The sequence below is a fragment of the Eumetopias jubatus genome, unplaced genomic scaffold, assembly GCF_037043125.1.
Source record: "Eumetopias jubatus isolate StellerSeaLion01/CBP00866 unplaced genomic scaffold, mEumJub1_p1.0 scaffold_10, whole genome shotgun sequence".
Taxonomy (NCBI): domain Eukaryota; kingdom Metazoa; phylum Chordata; class Mammalia; order Carnivora; family Otariidae; genus Eumetopias; species Eumetopias jubatus.
In genome coordinates, this window is record NW_028274816.1 from 38,541,397 (window position 1) to 38,559,767 (window position 18,371).

Here is an 18,371-nt window from a genome sequence, read left to right on the forward strand (position 1 = left end):
AGGTTGGGTTTTCTTCATATGTGTCAACCAACATAGTTCCTAGTGCAAGACTGAAAGCTGATGCAGATCTGGAAGTCCAGTTATTTTCCATTAAGTCTGACATTAAAGAGATTTGTGAAAGTGCTGAACTGTGTCCCTCTTCTTGCTAAGATTTTGCTGCTGCTGTTTTGGAAACTGAAATTATTTTTCATAAAAAATGTTTTGTAATGTTGATTTTTATAATTTTTTGGTTGATTTCTATGATTTTTAAATGAATAAAGAGATATTCAAACATTTTCTGTTTTAGTTTCAAATCTGGTAACTACTGATAGACATACCCCTACAAGAGCCTGTGCTCTTTGGAGGCCTCAGTAACTTTAAGGTGGCAAAGGGGGTGCTGAGCCCAGTACGTGTGTGAACTAGGGCAGTGGGTGCTGTGGGACCAGCTTAAATCCAGCCACTTCTCTTTCCTGCATCGTGGTTGGTATTTGAGGAGGTGTGTAGTTTTTGGAAAAGATGAGTAAAAGTGGCAAATTTACATATTAACCATAATGGCAGGGACCTGCTATCTGAAGCTCCTTGAGCCTTTTTCTAATCTTAAATGTAAGCTCATTTAGGGGGGCTGTCTTAACCAAGGAACAGTGTGGCTGGGTTCTCCTAGGAAGAAGTGGAAACCATGGGGAGAAGGATTTCCTGCTTCCCAATTTCCTGGCCCCTGAACCAGACATTTATGGTCATATGTTCCCTTTTCTCCCCAGGTTGTCCTTTGTATACCCCCCCTCCCACCCTACACTGATTTTGGAGAAAAAAATAAGCAAGCTGAGTCTTTTTCACTACCTTCGTTTAATGAATATTGATTTCTTTGCTTACTGCATACTGGCTTTTAATTATGTCATTACTACACTTATATCCAAAAGGATTTGACTAAATGGAATGATCTTTAGTTTCTTGAAGGTTTCCTGCACGTTCCAAGTGTCGGTCCAGGGTAGTGGCACCCTGAGGCTCTCTTGGACTCGTGCCGGGGCGCTCCTGACCCTCAGGGCCGTACCTTCAGTTTGTGTCTTCGTCACATGTAATGTGAAGTCAGACTAGTGCTAGACTTCAAGGCCCTTCCAAGGTAGGGGCATGCCTGGTTCGTCCCCGTGACTGTCTCTTTAGCTGGCCGCTCTCTTGTCTATCTGATGGCTGGTAAATAATTGTAGTAGCGTGGAGTCAGGTCAGCATCCTAGGAGGTGATGCGGAAATAACCTTGTCCAAATCAGATTCGACGTCAAGGCTTTGTGCAAGGGTTAATAAAAGAAACGGCTCTACCAAGAGTTTCTGCCCTAAAAAAACTGGTGGGAAAGAAAGTCCTGTATGTGTGACATCTTTAATGAGACAAACCATGTGATGTTGTTCTTGCAGTGACAGAAAATCCCAGTGTCAACACAGGGAGGCTTTGTTTGGTTATTTTTTCTTGCTGCCTTTTTCATCAGGAGAGCTGATAGTCCATAGCATTTCATTTTTTAGCCTTTACTGCTAAAGCAAAGTCACATGCTCAATTACAGTAGCTTTTCTTCTATTCCTGTTTTAATGACCTTGTGGTTTTATTTTATGGGTATCCAAAATATTTAAAAATTAGCAAAATTAAAAATAAATTGGCAGTTGTGTATTTCAGCTGATGACCAGCTGCTGACAGCTGATGAGCAGCTTGTTATATTTTCATCGTTAACAACCGAATGTGCCATTCACATGAAGTTCGCTGTCATAAACTAAACAGACCCGTGACTTACAGTCCAGTCCTTATTGAGATCAAAACATAGACAAAGTACTTTCAAGACTTTACTGCATGGTTCTTAAGTAGGAACGCTGAGCATCCTAGTTCTGCATTGGTGTGTAAGCCCACAGTGGGTTCTTCCACTAGACTTAACCATGCGTGTGCTCCTTGTGTCCCAGCGTGTGCCAGGCCTGGTGCTGTGCAGGGAGCAAAGTGATGGAAATTCCTGCCCGAGTGGAGCTTGTCTTCCAGTAGGGGAGACAGATGCTAAACGAAATGAGAAGTTAGCATATGCGGTGAGTGAGGCTGTCAGTGCTTTGTGATAAAGCAGGAGAGGGGAGTAGGGAGGCAGGTGGGTGCTGCTGGTGGGTTTTGAGTGGGTGTGATTCAGTGTCTCTGGAAGATGGTGGGTGTTGGAGTGCTAGGGCTCCGAGCTGAACATGTGCCTGCCGAGTGGGAGGCCACCTTGGACGGGTCCAGCAAGGAGCAGCGGGGAGAGCCTGGGGCTGAGGGGCCACGGGAGGGTGCCGGCTGGCACGCAGCTGGCTTCACAGCGCCAGGAAGCACATGAGTTAGCAAGAAGCCTTTGGTGGGCTCTGAACAGATGAGGGACACAGTCTGACATGTGTTTTCACGTGATCCGAGTGGCTTTTTAACTAGGTATTGGGAATAATTATGGGGCAAAGACGGAGCAGGGAGACCACGTGGAGGCTAGTGCACAAATCCAGATGTGAGAAGATGAAGGCCAGAGTGTGTGAAGTGAGAGATTGGCCCACAGATTGGGTGTAAGAGGAACAAGAACCAGGGACTGAAGGTTTTGACGTGGGAAGTCTAGGGGGAGCAGGGTGGTGGTGGGGTGGGTAGCAAGTGCGGTTTAGGCAGCATGAGATTGAGACTAGACACCCAGGGAGAGTGTCCAGGAGGCTGTTTGCCAAGTGGGTCTGGAGTTCACGTGAGAGGTCTGAGTTGAAGGGTGAGCCTGTCTCGTCAGCACATAGACGGTATTGGCCGTTCGACTCAGAAGAGGTCCTGCAGCAAGCCTGGGCATTCTGCCAAGTCAGGGAGATGATGAGGACCCCCCGCAGAGGGAAGGGAAGGCAAGAGAGGCAGGTGGAGGGGGTGGGAGTGAGCCTGTGCCGGTGAGCACGGGACCCGCCTGGGCCGTCTCATGGGTGGAAGAGTGTCTGATCGGCCTAGGTTCTAGAGGGAATGGAGGCAGAAAGTCTGGGCAGCTCAGTGGAGATGGAGGGCAGCTGGGGAAATAGCATGACTTCTGTTGGGAATGACCGCAGAGCTGATGTTGAGGGGATGGCATGTGTGTGGGTGGGAGTGAGCCCAGGGGCAGTGCCCATAGCCGCCACGGGGGGAAGGTGGGTTCCTGGGAAGCACTGGTGGGGGGCCGGGGTGGGGGGAGAGTGAGATGGCCGGCGGAGCCCCGGAGGGAGGGGCTGGGATGTGGAAGGGGGAGGAGAAAGGATGGGTCCAGGGGAATGGCGCTTCCCGAGCAGGGCTGTGTGGATTTGTGCACAGGCAGGCTGGAGCGGGTTGAAGGCAGGGCTAAGACGTTTGCCTGGTATTTGTCGGGATTTGATGCGGTTGGCCTTGTCTAGATACTTACTGGTTTTACAGAAACAATTTCACAGTGATAATAATATGTGCTTACAGAAAACTCAGCGCTTGGGAGGAATACAGGACGAAAGTTGTCTGTGTTGTGTCTATTCTCCCTCCCTCCTGGGTACCAGGAAGTTCACCTTGATCACTCCAGACCGGCTTGTGTGTGTTTACACACGCACACGGACATGTGACTGCACATACGTGCCATTATTAGAAAACAGGCTTGGGATCATACACATGCTGTTCTACAATTTTCCTCTTATGTCCCTTTCTGTTAGTATTCCAGACATCTTTCCATCTTGGTTCACATCATTAAACCTGCCTCATTCACGTTAATGAGTGTAGCGTACCACAGTGTGGTGTGCCGCCGTTTATCGACCATACCCCTAAGATCAAGGCCTTCGGTTGTAGATTTTGGTTGGTGGGTCTTGGTTTTCCTGTGCGCCAGGGAAGATGCTCTCTTCACAGGCGTGCTACGGTCCAACTAGTTGTTGCTGTCAGAGACATTATTGGACATTAATCCCAGCCCAGCTGCTTTATTAAGACTGGATTATCTCCAGGACTTCTGAGAAATGGTAAATTTAATTCGCCAAAATGGCAACCACATGCACCACTCTGCTCCAGTTTTCTTGGGCTTGTTGCCCTAGTTTTTTCTATTCAAACCTTCACTGTTAGCAGAATTTTAAATGACTCTATCCTGGCAACAGAACCATCTTGAGTAAACAACTTGGATAGCGTGTGGCATCCTCATTTGGAAGAGCTCAGGACTGAGGATTTTATGGTGAGCTTGGAGTATTTTCTTAAGCCGCTCGCAGAACTTGGAGAGAACAGGAAAAAGCTCGAACTGGGCGTTTGAAAACTTTCCATTAGCCCTTGATGAGAGACAGCTCTTTAGCCTGGAACTTGTGGACCCCGGGGGCCATCATGCATGGGCGTCAGGGCGCCGCACTTGGGTTAAACCTGGCAGCATGTGGCCGGTTCCAGAATACGCTGTTGTAGCGCAGGCAGTTTGCCGTTTTGCCTTCTGATAGGGGAAGCCTGAGGCTGCTTGTCCGGGGACATGTGGGAGCTTGTTCTCCGCTCTTCTGATTCTTTCTGTCCTACCCTCATGCCTGGAGCCGGCAGCCGGAGGGCAAGTAGGAGGGCCGTGGCCACAGGGCAGCTGCCATGCACCACGGCTGCACTTACACCCCCATCGGCGAGGACTGGTCCCTTGGACAGCATGCTGCAGGAGCGGCTGCAGGGAGCAGTCGGCCTGGGGGCTGTGTGTCCCTGCAAATTGGGGCTCTTACACTGAGCGTCAGGAGAGCAGCTACTGAGATAGGCGGCCATTGTTGGTGTTTGTGAGGCTCTGAAACTTGGCAGAATTTTGTCTCTCTGTGCTTTTTCCCTGGAAAAGTGTTCTTTTTTGTTTTTAGATTTTGAAAGCAGTCTGTGACCTGAAAACGTTTGAAATCCACCAATTCAAAGGTTGGTTGGGTGGTGGTATCTCCCTGAGGTCTACCACCTTCATTAAGCAGTTCACTGTATCCTTTAATAATCTTCGCTGGGGTTCTTAATTTGGGCAAAAGAAGACCGAGTTGACGGCATGAGTAGCTGATCTTCAGATGATCTGTACTTAGAGGTCGTCTTCAGGGGACACAGAGGTAGCACGCCACGTTTCCTCAGACCTGACAGGCTCCCGTGCATCCACCCGAGTCGCTCTGCCTGCTGGATCTCGGAGCAGCTACTGCGGTTGACCCCCCAGGGATGAGCACCAGCGTTTGGAAAACGCTACTCAGTGATTGAGGCTGGAATGGAGAAGTTCCCCAGCAGTTTATGCCTATATGTTTAGATGACCAATTTTTTTTTTCTTCTTTTTTTTTAAGTAGGCATCATACCCAGCACGGAGCCCCATGCGGGACTTGAACTCCCGACCCTGAGATCAAGACCTGAGCTGAGATCAAGAGTTGGATGCTTAACTGACTGAGCCACCCAGGTGCCCCTAGTTGACTATTTTTAAAAAGTGCTTTTTATTTCAGAAAAGGTGATTAATGCACAGGATAAAAATGCAAATATTATAAAAGGGTAAACGGAAAAATAATTTTCTTCTTATGTCCCAGGAATAATCTATGCACATTTAGTATATTCCTTAAAAACAAAAAACCATGCTATACACTTTCTGCCCCATTTATATTCATATAATTCTGCATCTTGGGAGCTGTTTTTCAGAGAGATCCGCCTCGTTCTTTCACGTGGCTGTTTGGTGTGTCCCATTGTGTGGCTGTGAGTGTCCGGTAGAAACTCCCTGTTGATGTACATGTCGGTTGCATCCATTCTTTTGTTTCCAAAGCAACACCTTAGTAGTTTTGTTTTTTGGGGGCTTGTAGATCTTTGCAAATCTGTGTGAATCTGGGTGCTGGACAGATTCCCAGAGGGTGTGCGCAGGGTCAGGGCTGTGGCCAGCAGCGTCCTGATCACTCTTGCCTGCTGTTCTCAAAGGAGTCATACTGGTCTCTGCTCCCACCAGACGCCCCGGAGAGCCCGCTCCAGATGCTTACAGCACGCAGAGTGACTGATGGCTGCCAGTCTCATGGGTGCAAGATGGTGTCTCATTTTAAATTTGCAGTTTAAAAATTACACGAAGGGTTAAATTCTTCTCATGTTTAGAAGCCTTGTGACTTCTTTTTTCTGTGAGTTCACGCTCGTTTTTTATGCTCATTTTTTACCAGATTTATTGGTCTTACGTCTACCGCTGTGAAAGAAGGAAATTGGCTCGCCGGTGTATGTAGCAAATACTGTTTTCAAGTTTGAGTTTTGCCTCTAAAAATCCTTACTAAATATACTGCCAGTTTAGAAAATTGTAGTTCTGTGCACTTTGTTGTTCTCCCCTTTAATTTATAAGGACCCTCTTGGTCCTCCCCAGAGTTCATCTGCATTCTGCTTTGCTGCGTGCACTCTGCGGTGTGTTCCCCGACGTCTCTGTGTCCTGGGCATTGGTAGCAGTAGAATTCCAGAGATAGCTTTGTGTGTTTGGCACTGTTTGGTGGCAGCAAGCCGACCTCCTGGGTGGTGGTGTGATCCTCATTAAACAAGGGGAATCAAGGGGAGCCTGAGTGGCTCAGTCACTAAGCGTCTGACTTCGGCTCAGGTCTTGATCCCAGGGTCCTGGGATCGAGCCCCACGTCGGGCTCCCTGCTCGACGGGAAGCCTGCTTCTCCCTCTCCCACTCTCCCTGCTTGTGTTCCCTCTCTCGCTGTGTCTCTCTCTGTCAAATAAATAAAATCTTAAAAACAAAAACAAGGAGAATCGTGTTTGGTTTCTTTGTGATGTTAGCAGCTCAAGCACTACATTCTTAATTCATCAGGATTGCAAAGTCATTCCTTCTTCATTTCTTTGAGGTAGTACTTCCATACAGAGATACTTCTTATCATGGGACTGTTTTTTCGGCGTACATTTTATGTAGAAAGGCAGGATAAGTGTTCTAGTCTTTCTTTTTATTACCATTTTTTTTTAAAAATTAAAGACTTAGTGCCTCCAGAGGTGACCTTTTTTGTTGTTGGTATCATGACGTCTTGAACTTAATATTTTAAGTCCATTGACATAGTTATCCTTGTTGATGGTCAGTTTTTTTCTGTCTTTGGCCGGGAGGAGCTTCTTCCTGTTGGCCGTGAGTCCATTTGATTCAACCCTGATGTCTGTCACGGTTTCCTTCCCTCTGGAATGGCAAGCTGCTCTCGGATCCTTCTGCATACTCCTTGTCTCAGTTCTGGAGGCGGCAGTGTCTCCGGGAAGCCCTGGTTTCTTTTCGCGGAAAGTGTTATTTCAGCATCACAGTGTGGGCTCTAGGGATGCACGTCGCTAATGGATTGACCACCGTTTCTTCGCCTTTCTGGTGGAGACAGAGTGTGTATACAGACACACGGCACCCTCGGGTTCACCCTTGCAAGCCCATCCACAGCCCCAGGGTGTTTATCTGACCTCTGGGCCCTCTCCTGGTCTTCAACGACACGAATGATATGGAAGTCCTCCTCTGCACACAGAACATGCTCAGAAGGGAATTCCAAGCTACCAGTCAACCTGATCACAGACGATTGTTGACATTTGTTTTGTATACATTCTTCCAATTTTTCTCCCCATTTTAAGGTAAATTCTATGTCTATCAAAGAACGTATAGCCATTGTGTGTGGTTCTTTTCCTTTATATTCTTCACTTAGTTCTGCTTGTAAATCTAGAATGCTCACCACTAGCCAGTTCTTACGTTGTCTCAAGTGATTTTGTTTTTCTAAAGTTTGTTTTTTAGCAGTTTTTTTCAGGAAGGGCTTATGGGAGTATTCTCCTGTGTACTAGATGTTGATAAATGTTTGCTGCCTTTACACTTGAAAGTCATTTTGTCTGGACATAAAATTCTTGGCTCACGTTTCTTTGAGTGTCTTAGATATGTTAATGTTTGTTTCTGTTGTAGTTTGATCACCTATTTCTTCCCCATTTTGAGTCACCTGGTCTTTTTGCCTGGATGTGTAAAGGAATTTCTCTTTTCTCTTTCAATAGTGTTTTTATTAGAACGTGTCTTGGGATTAGGTGTCCGTTTTCTGCCCCCCTCTCTAGGTTTGTGCTGTGGTGTCTTTTTCGTAAGTAGTTTCAGACTTTCTCCTTTCTGGAGAGTTGTCCTGGCTCACACTTCTGGGCGCTCCATTTCCTCGGGCTTTGCCGTGGTTTTCCTCTCCGGAGCCTCCCTCTCCACTTCCGCGGGGCCGCCTCTGCCCGTCTGTCCTCCTCTTTCTTGAACTCTTCCTTCATCTCTTTCTCATTCTTAAAATTTTCCTCCTTTTCTCATTTCGTTTCTTAGGTGCAGTTTCCCGTGTTTCCTGCTCCTGGGTTCCTAGTTTCGTTCATCTCTGATCTCTCCTGAGTTCTGTCACTGCACGCCTGCACTTTGTGATGCTGGCTTAGGGTTCCCCCTAAACCGCGTCCTTCGTGGACTTCAGGGTCAGGTTTTCATCTCCTTTAAGGGCGTGTCTTCAAGCACACTGTCAAGGTCTGTGGTGGCCTTCTTTTCCTCCTTATTCTCTTTTTAAAATATATTACCTTTGCACAAGATTGGACTTCAGTATTTTCTCTTGTTCACTTTCATGTGAAATTAATTTTCCTGAATATTTAGAAGGGAGGCATGATTTAGAATAGTTTTTTCTAATTTCAGTGTTCTAGGGCTCTGTATTCTATTGATTTTAGAAAGTTTTAAAAGATGCAGCAGTTTATTTTCTGAGCTCTCCTGGCTCTGTTTTTCTCCCCCACTTTTTTTTTTTTTTTTTTTTAAAGTATGCTCTGTGCCCCACGTGGGGCTTGAACTCACAACACCGAGATCAGGAGTCTCATGTTCTGCCAACTGAGCTAGCCAGACGCCCCTTTGTCTCCCACCTTTAATCAGACTTTCATTTTCCTCTGTCTCTATCTTCCTGTCCTATACATTGGGTATTGTATTCCCAGTCATTTCTTTTTAGTGTATTTGGCCTAGAAGGGAGCTTTGGATAGTTAGCTCTGAGAGTTCCTGGGGCCTGGACTGTTCCAGGTCTTCTGGACGCTCCTGCAAGCCCAGCTCAGTTCTCTGCCGTTGGACGGTGCTTGGTCCTGGTTGCAGTGCTGCTTCTCTCCGCTTCCTGCCTTGGACCTGCTTCCACCATGGTGACCTTGTCGCTGTCAGTGCTTTGTCCCCACGTGCTGGTATTTTGGGGTTCATCAGGAACACCTCATCACTCAGTCTTGTTACGGACGTTGACTTGGATGTTGGTCGTGCTATCCTAGCTGGTCACGTGTTTTTATGGGGAGACAGGCAGAGATCAAAAACCTTTGTCATCACCATCTTTCCCCAGTGGGACTCCTATAGCGGGTTCTGTCGTGGTGCCTGCGAGGCCTCCTCCCTGCCCATAGCGTGTCATCAGTGTCCCCTTTGTTAGGACAGTTGGTGCTTGGGCACCTCATTCGGTGTTGTGTCAGGTGTGTCAACAGGAATAAAAATGCCTTTGTGATCTTATATTTGATCATGCGTTTATGTAAAAATGTTGCCCATACTCTCTGAAGGACGATTTAAGACAGGAGCTTGGTTCCTCCTTTTATAAATTTGTCTCCAAGAAGTTCTGTAGAATTTAACTCTGGATGAAAAAGAAGAGGAACCACGTTGTTTATAGGCTAGAAGGGCATGTGTGACATCTGCACATTTAACCGTATGCCTCTTGGAACTTACTCATTAAAAGGAGATGTCATTAGACCCCTAGTTGAAACCAGGTGATCTGACAATTTTGATTGGACTCCTCCTGCCACATGGGAGCGGTGACTCGGGACTGTGAGACTTTCTGGTGACAGGAACCGTACCAGAGAGTTGAGGGCTTGCCTCCTGCCCTCAAAGAGCATGTAGTCTAGTTGGGGGAAGAGCAAGAAATAATTTATTTTAAAAACATTTATTTGCAAATAACTGAAACATAAAAGTGTGATATGTTAAAACGTGATGATGACACTGATTCCAGCGTTCTCCAGGACAGCCCATTTTTAAGTAGTGTGGTTAGATCCGGTGTGTTGATAGACCGTATCTGGCATCACATGACCTCATTTTTGTTCTGGAGGAGAAGGTCCTTCTTGGCCTAATCAGAGTGTTTCAGGAGCAAGAAGAAAGGAACTGACTGTCAGAGGTGGTTTTTGGTTCACGGATGACAACTCAAACCCCTGCCCCAGAGGGCACATGGGGGACAGGGCAGCGCTCCCGGGGCCATGGTAGCGGGGTGGTGCTGTGGTTTGGGTCTGCTCTGGAAGCCAGAGGACAGCAAAACAGAGGCGCTTAGTGGGCGGGTGGTTTGTGTGGCATAAAGGGAATGTGGAAACAGGCTCAGGGCAGAAGGGCCCATTCAGGGAAAATCCAGGAGGTGGGGCAGAATTATCTCCAATAGTTCTCCAGAGTGTGGTGCATTTAGCAGGAGGGCAGCGTAGTTCCGTGGTGGGGAGGAGGTTGGGGACCGCTGAGACTCCTGGTTTGGGGATGGCACGGTCAGGCCATCATAGGCCATCATGACTTTGGAGGTGGACCAAGGAAACGGGAGGCTGTCAGGTAGGGGCCGGTCTGCTGGTTAAGGACGGAGGCCATGAGCGGTGTTTGTGAACTGCTTCTCACTTCTCAGAGAACACTACCATTCGGTGGTCTGAAGCGAGGAGAACCCTGCATTAAACAGTGCACAGCTGCTGCCGTGCTCTGGGACACACGGTTAGTAGTTAGCCTCATGTCACAGGTCACGATTGTGATCTCCCTGTCCCTGTCTGTCTCGGTTTTGTAGGTGGCAGAAACCCAGTCCTGCGTGAATTTGGTTCCTGCCCACTCCCCGGCCACTCTCCTCTCCCTCTGGATGATGTCAGAACAGGACCTGGCGGATGTGGTGCAGATTGCCGTGGAAGACCTGAGTCCTGGTCACCCAGGTATGGCGCTGTGGGACAGTACGTGGATTCTTAGTCTCTCTTCTTCAGAAATCCAGAAGCACTTGCAGAAATTCTATTTCCTTTAAAGAGTAAAGCAAGAGAAAAGGTGATGCGTGTGCTAATCGTGGAGAGTGGAAACCTTAGCCCTGCCTCCGTCCATCCCAAGGGCAGCCACCCGGCACCCACAGCCTCTGCTCTCCCCTTCCTCCCCCACCCGCGGCGGTCCTGTGACACACGGGGCTCCACCACTTTCAGCCTCACAACCTCCTCTTTTTAAAGTTCGTTACTGCAGTTGCTTGCTTTGTTGGTGGGTACCAGTCCGCCTCGGACACCCTGACTCAATGGACCTCTTCCCTGTAGATGGCATTTACTTTGTTTGCATGGCTTTCCTTTTATGTATACCCTGCAATAAAGAGCCTTGCTTGGATCTCTTGGCAAATATTTCTGTAGGGTAAGTTCCTAGAAGTAGAATTGTGCTGTGTATGTTCAAAATTTTGATAAGGCACTGGCAGATTTCCCAGAAATGTTTATGAAGTTATTTTTTCATTGACTGTGAGAACTTTTTTTTCTGTACTTCTGTTAAGGTGGGTAATTTTTCTTAATGATGCTAAAAGCACATATCTACTCTGAAACTTTGTTTTGAGAAGATTATAAAAGAAACCCTAAGTTTTAGGAATTTCATCTATGAAAAAGCTTTCTTTACACATTTATTTTAGATTTCTTCATAAATTTCTTTTCCTTTTCTTTTTCAAAGTTTGAAGTGAGAACTGCACACAACAAAATCACTGAGTGTTTTAGTTGTCTGGTTATTATTTTTGGAATAGTAGAATTGAAATGCTGACTTTTTTTTTTTCCCCTACAGAGAAGAGAATTTTCAGAAATCTCATAAGAAAGTACAATGATGTCTGTCTTTTATGATCTATCTGATACGTTAATTGAAAAAACTTCATTGAGAACTTAGTTATGGTCTGGGAGGGAGAGCAGTATAAATGATTTTAGAGTTAAATGACAGGTCACAAGGAAATGGAGGCACTCCTTTCGGGATGCTGTGCTTTTTCTGTTATTCTGCCTCAATTTGTTTATAAGAACCACCGTCACCTATCGGCTGGTGAGATCAAGAGCCTGTCAAGTCACTGAGCAAAGTTAGGACCCGTGGGTGGAGCTGTGTGACCACAGTCTTCTCTGTGGAAGCTGGCCACTGTGTTTAGGGGAGAACTTGCACCCTTGGCCTCATTAGCACCACATCTTAGATGCCACTGAGCTAAAAAACAAACAAACAAACAAAAAAAAACAGAAACACTATCACTGTCCATAAAATTTTAAAAAATAACTTCATATTTTGGTAGGTGAATGACCATTTAGAAAATACACTGCGATGTTATAAAAGAAAAATGTTCCAGTTACATAAATTTTAAACCTTTTTAGAACAATTAAAGTTCTAGATAGTTTACTTCCCAAATAAATTGTTTCTCTGTAGATTATCGTTCAAAGAAGGCTTAGAGAAACCGTTTCTAACCTTGGTTCTTCCAGTCTCCCTTCCTGAAATAACCGGGAACTATAGTTTGTGCAGTGCTCTCTGAGGCCTTTGTAGACAGTCAGCTTCCGATCTCTGGTCCAGAAGGACCCACACACACCCAGCACATCCCATGGTGCACACACGTGTGTGCCTCCAGAGTGGACCTGAGATTGAGATGATTTTTCCTTCATCTCTAAGATACGGACTTTGTAAAATTTAGAAGTAGTTAAGCAAGTGGAAGAAATGAAAATGTCTCATGATCCTAGCAGGAGAACTGCTTATTGGCTTATTGGGCATCCTTCTACTTTTTTCTGACGTTTAGGTCTCTCGGCATCTGCATGTCCTCCCCATGTGGCTGTACTGCCTTAAGCCATCTGGCATGGACATAGACGGCAGCCTTCATCAGGCCTGGCCTTCCAGTTGATTGTCATGGCTTTAACATGAACATTGAGCTCTTTTATCTAATTCTAAAAGTAACATGTGCAAAATTATCCAAAGCAATGCAGGCAACTTATGCAAATGTAACAAAGGACAGCTGCCCGGCCCAGAGCCACTCGTTGCTGGAGCGTTGGTGGGTTCACCTCTGTCGTCGGCTGTGGGTGCACCTCCTTCTATGTGGCTGCTTTGCTGCCCTTTGCTTAAAGCCTGGAGGTAGTTCTCGCTGCCGCGGGGCGTCTTCTCCCAGTTATGGGAACGAGCTGTGTGGCCCTGGACAAGTCACTTAACCTCACTGGACTTGCTTCCTATGCAGCAAATGAAAAGGATTAGAATAATGATTGCCAGGCTCTCTCTGTCTTCTGGTCCTGGTACAATTCAACAGTTTCCAGTAGGAGTAAATAGACTGAGGTTTTGAGAACCTGTGTTTTGCTAATCACAAACACTTGTAGGCATGGATTTTTCCTTTTTTTACTTAATTAAATGAGAATTCATTCCCACACATTTCTGTGGAGGTGGTTGAGGCAATCCTGCTGCACAGGATCTACAGGGCACGATGCGAAGCCCTTTGGTAAGCAGGATGCTTCTTGTTATTGTTGGCCCTTGGCTGGTTTCTGCAAGGTACAGCTTTGGATAATTTACGTCTAGGAAATCAGTTTACAGCTCTTGCCTAGGACTCACAAAAGGTTTGTGTTTGAGCCATAGGACTATTTATCATTAAATTTTGGTTTCTTGATGAATCATCTGGTATGTACAGGCTTAAAGGCATTGACAACTTAAAAAATCGAGACGTGATTTGGAACCTCAGTCTATACTCCTTGTCAAAGTGGCTTGCTTTGATGGAGGTGGGGGCAGGGCACCTAGCTTCCCCCCAGCCCTCCCTTAGCAGATGAGGAATCATAGGCCAGCAGGATGTGCTTTGTCCACACGTGTGGACAGCTTTGTGTGAAAGGGGCAGGGGAGGTCTCTGCTCTGGGCATAGGCACTGTGCCCCGGCTGGTATCACACTGGGAGCTGGTTTGAGTTCCAGCGCTGCGTGGGACTGCAGGGAAGGCGGCTCAGCTGCCCTGAGTGGAGGTGGTTGGGTGGTGGCCGTGGTTCTGGGAGGGTTGGGGAGAGGATCGGGGACGTGGTCAGACAACACTGAACAGGGCAGACGAGGATGCCTGTCACAGCGAGTCTGTCCTGCTTGACTGGAGTGTGGGGTGCACTTGAAAGGTGGACGGGTGATACCCCAAAGTGTGTGTGCACTCACGTTTATTCTCACCAGGGCTGCGGCAGACGTGCTTCTGTGTGCACACAAACACACACCATTGTACTGTTTGTGTTCTACACGTACACCCATGTGTTCTCACATACTAGTACCCGTTCTGTAGAATAGATTCCCAACCTGCTTTCCCATTAGAAGGTAAGGTGGAGCCACGGAGCAGGAAGGCATCTCTGTAATATGTCTGCATCCACGTGCGGCCGTGTAGGAAGGAGGGGGAGAAATACACTGGGCAGGGAATGCTGGTGACTCCGGGCACGGAGAGGACAAGGGAAAATCCTGCAGTGAAATGGAAAGGTCTTCATGGTATGACGTGAAGACAAATGCTGAATCTGAAACTCTGTACCATTGCAAGATGTTTCGAGGTTGATTAGGCCTGGGGCCAAGGCTCAGGGATGGAGAGGAGTGTACCTCAGGATTGTGATTGTGGATGGTTCTGGTGTTTGTTTCTCTTTAGTGTTGTGTTTGTAGTGCACTTGGGATGGAGGAAAGGGGGTGGGTGCCGACCGTGGGCGGAGCCGCTGGGCCCCTGCACAGGTGCTGGGCAGCAGGCACTGGGCAGGTGCTGCGTGCAGAACCACCATGGGCGGGGAGGCCCTCCGTGTGCCCGTGTCTTGTCTGCGCATAGGAAGGCGGCATATGCACACAGGGCTTTGATTTCCAAATGAGGTAGCCAACCGACAGGCCTTTAACCTGGAGAGAAATCTTTACTGGTCTTGGATTTTGTGAATCTGGAAGTCAGGTGCGGGAGCTGCACCGAGCCCTCGGGGGGTGGTGTGCGGCTCCCGTGTGCGGGGTATTGGGTTTGCGAGAGCTACGACGCGAGAGCGGCCACTGCGCTCATGCCTGCTGTGTCTGCATCGGTTTGCAGTCGTGCTGGAGAACCATGTGGTGGCGGATGACGACGAGCCGGCCCTGAAGCGCCAGCGCCTGGAGATCAACTGCCAGGACCCCTCCATCAAGGTGAGCGCCTCCCTGCACTTCCTGCCATTCCTGCCGGGGCTGCCCACACCCCTGCACCGCCCCCCGGGCCCCACGGAGAGCGGCCCCCCCTGCCTGGGAGGGGCTCCCCACGCGGCCTCACTCGCTGCTCCCTGTGGTCGGATCTCTGCGGTGACCCAGGGTGTGCGGCTTCTGCAGGCCCGCTGCGTGTGCGCGGACCTGGGAGCCCAGAGCCGGGCTCTCCGCCCTTTCCACTGTGTGCCGCTGCTGGTCCCTCGCGCGCTGCCTTCCAGTCCGGCCCTCGAGGAGGAGGCGGAGGCGGCCTTCCCTGTACCTGGCAGCTGCGTGGTGAGGAGTCTTGTCGGGGCGGGGCCGCTGTGATCACTGCGTGGCTGCCCCACGCAGCGGGCCGGCTGTTAGACAAGCCTGTCGATTCTTGAGAAGCTCAGTGGGCTACACGTGCACCGCGCAGCCACGCTCCCTGTGCCCTGGTCCCTGCACCCTGTGCCCGCTCTGCTCCACCCCCGAACTCGAGGGCGGGAGAGGAGAGGACAAGCAAATTCCCTGTTGCTAAGCATTGCCTGGGCCGCGGGCCGGCTGTGGGAACCAGCGCGGGAGCTCATGGGCACAGGTGCGGGTGTGCCGTGGTGGCTCGGGCCCCAGGGGATGGTTGCGGGAAACAAGGGGCGCTCCTGGCCCAGGGTGGGCTCGTTGCAGGGGAAGGTGGTGGGTGCTGGAGACATGAACGCGCACTGCTGCAGCCGGAGGCGCCCTGCTGGCCACTGGGTGGCAGTCTTGCCGTGCACAAGCCCTTGGCTGTGCTTCCCGGGTGTGCTGCCTCCCCGGCTGGACAGACTGGCCTGCTTGTGTGTGTGCCTGACTGGTGCCCGGAGCAGCACCCTGCACACTAGTGCAGTGTGTTCTGGTACGGACTGGGCTCACACGCGGGGACAGCGTGGTGCAGTCTGGTCTCCGCACATGCTTCCAGCAGAAACAAAGGAGCCCAGGTGCAGGGACTGTTCTGTTGGAGTAGACACAGTTGGAATTAGGGAATCGTGAGCGGGGTCCTTACAGCTGTCCCCTGCAGTCACAGCAACCTTTCTGAGCTGTTTCTTTTTTCCACTTGCAGTCATTCCTGTACTCCATTAACCAGACAATCTGCTTACGGTTGGATAGCATTGAAGCCAAGCTGCAGGCTCTGGAGGCTACTTGCAAATCGTTAGAAGAAAAACTGGACCTGGTCACCAACAAGCAGCACAGCCCCATCCAAGTCCCCATGGTGGCAGGCTCCCCTCTCGGCGCGACCCAGACGTGCAACAAAGTGCGATGGTAAGAACCCAGTGCAGGGTGGGCCGCCTGTTCCCCAGGCTCCTGGCCTGGCTGCCCGAGTCGCCCTGCACACAGCTCGGTGGCTCTAGTTTAGTTAGCCACAGACCTCACACGTGACGACGCCCAGCCCGAGCGCCTTGAAGTCATCCCTGTGGTTTCTGTCGGACAGAAGCCATACTGACACATCTTTTCTCTGGAACAGAGCCATCAGGTCTTCGAAGATGTGCATTTCTTTCCTTTTTCTCGGTTCTGTCTGGCCCGTGGGCACATAGGTAGGGTTTCTCCATTTTACTTGAGTGTCCCAGATTTTCCCTTTATATCAGTAGTTTTTACTGTGCCTTTTTTTTTTTTTAATATTTAGAGTCTAATGTTAGTGAAGTGTGTTGTAGTCTATATACTGTGTGAGTTGAAACTTGATAAAGGATTTACTTAGATGGGGCAGGTGTTTCACAGTGTTTGGCCTGTTCATGTGTGTTCGTCCTTGGTGCCCTGTGAGACGCTGGAGCTCCTGAGATGAGCTGAAGCTCAGGCTCGGGGCACCCGTGTCCATCAGTCTTTGCCATCTTTGTCTTTTCCCATAGCTGGCTCCAAAGATGTCCAGTCTGTGGTGGTGGCAGGATTTGTCTTCACAGTTGATGAGAGCGTGGAGTATGTTTGCTGGGGGCCTTGCTGCCAGTGTCTGCTCGGCTCTGCCCTGTCCATGTGCCCCGAGGCAGGAGCACGGAACGGCTTGGTGGACTTGCCAGGGAGTGTGGGACTGTGGAGGGACCCCTGGTGTGGTTTGGGGGTGCTTCCCTTTGAAGATTGCCCCCTCTCCTGGTTTGTGTGCGATGCTGTGGATGACGCCTGCTGTGTGGCCTTCACACCTGACCTCTGTCCCTGAGTGGGGAGTGAGGGGGCACAGTCCGTGCTGTTGCTCTGAGACAGGCCTCTGGCCCTGTGTTTGTATGTGTCCTGAGAGAGCTGGCCTGTCTTTTCTCCCAGCCGACCGTGGCTGAGCACGTGCTCTGCAGGCAGGGGCACTCACCCCAACAGAACCCGGCGCCTTTGGTTCAGAACCCTTTTTCTGTGATGCCTACTTGTCCTATAATGTAACGTTGAGAAAATACAGTTTATCTTGGAAAAATGAGTATAATGTTAGTTGTAATGTGAGGAGAAATAAAAGGGTAGAAGGTATAATAAAATGACGTGTGCTTGGGCTTGTAAGTGGCTGGTGAAATACACAAGGAGGCAGTGAGCAGGCCGGATGCCCAAACCTCGTCTGTCGAGTCCTGGCGACTGGGAGGGGCTGTCGCACTAGTCCACACGCACCGGGAACCCAGATGCCAGTCGTCACGGCGTCTTACCAAATGGTGAGCGATTCTTGGTGTAGTTTCAAGGAAAGCAAAATGTAATTTTTTCTAGACTTGAACAGTAGTTGAATTCCTGGGAGATTTGTTAAACTATCCAAAAATATTTTGTGTATAAACATAGAGCAGAGTAAGATTTTAGGCTCAGAAAGTTGTGTTAGAATCATGTTTTTCCTCATACGAGCGAGTGCCTGGGACATTTGAAGTTTGCGCAGCAAGACTTTTTGTTAGTTGAGACCGTCTCAGATACTGAAGATGTCTCCGTCTTCTTGGCCCTATGCCCTGAATCCCAGTGGTGTCTCGTGAGTATGATGACCCAGTGTATTCCACCGGATTCCAAAGCCCTCCTGCCCACCGCCACCCCCCAGAGTCTCCATTGGGAACTGCTGCTCTGAGGAGTAAGAAGAAAAAGGACATGCCGCTTCCAACTCCTGTGCGGAGGATGGTCCTCCTCAGTTTGTCACTTTCTTGCCTGTGTTTGGAAGAGCTGACCTTTGTGAGTTGGGGGAATATCCATTCGGATCCTCCCGTTGATTACTTGGGACGGTCCCGGTGGGGTCAGCTGCACAAGTTGGAGGTCTGAGGAGTGCACCTTGTGAGCAGCTTGTTTCGGGATTCCTTCTATGTCCAGAGCAGGGCGTATTCTTGGGAGCACAGGCCTCTGCATGGCACAGGCTGCCATGGTCTGAAGCCGCGGGATGACCTGGGCCGGGTCACATAGTTGTATTAACTGTCCTCATCTCCAAA

The 18,371-nt window shown here is 49.2% G+C and overlaps 1 protein-coding gene across 7 annotated transcripts in view; it reads left to right on the forward strand.

Moving 5' to 3' along the window:
• BANP (BTG3 associated nuclear protein) overlaps positions 1–18,371 on the forward strand; it is a 129,855-nt gene that overhangs the window by 15,748 nt on the left and 95,736 nt on the right. For 5 of the 7 annotated variants that reach the window (XM_028092169.2, XM_028092141.2, XM_028092160.2 and 2 more), the window contains exons 2-4: positions 10,648–10,786; positions 14,876–14,967; positions 16,076–16,275. In XM_028092169.2, coding sequence (XP_027947970.1) covers positions 10,717–10,786; positions 14,876–14,967; positions 16,076–16,275 — 362 coding nt within the window. In that variant the 5' untranslated portion in view covers positions 10,648–10,716. Of the gene's footprint in view, positions 1–5,217; positions 5,328–10,647; positions 10,787–14,875; positions 14,968–16,075; positions 16,276–18,371 lie in introns of all 7 variants that reach the window. The other 2 variants (XM_088027528.1, XM_088027529.1) reach the window with 2 other exon arrangements.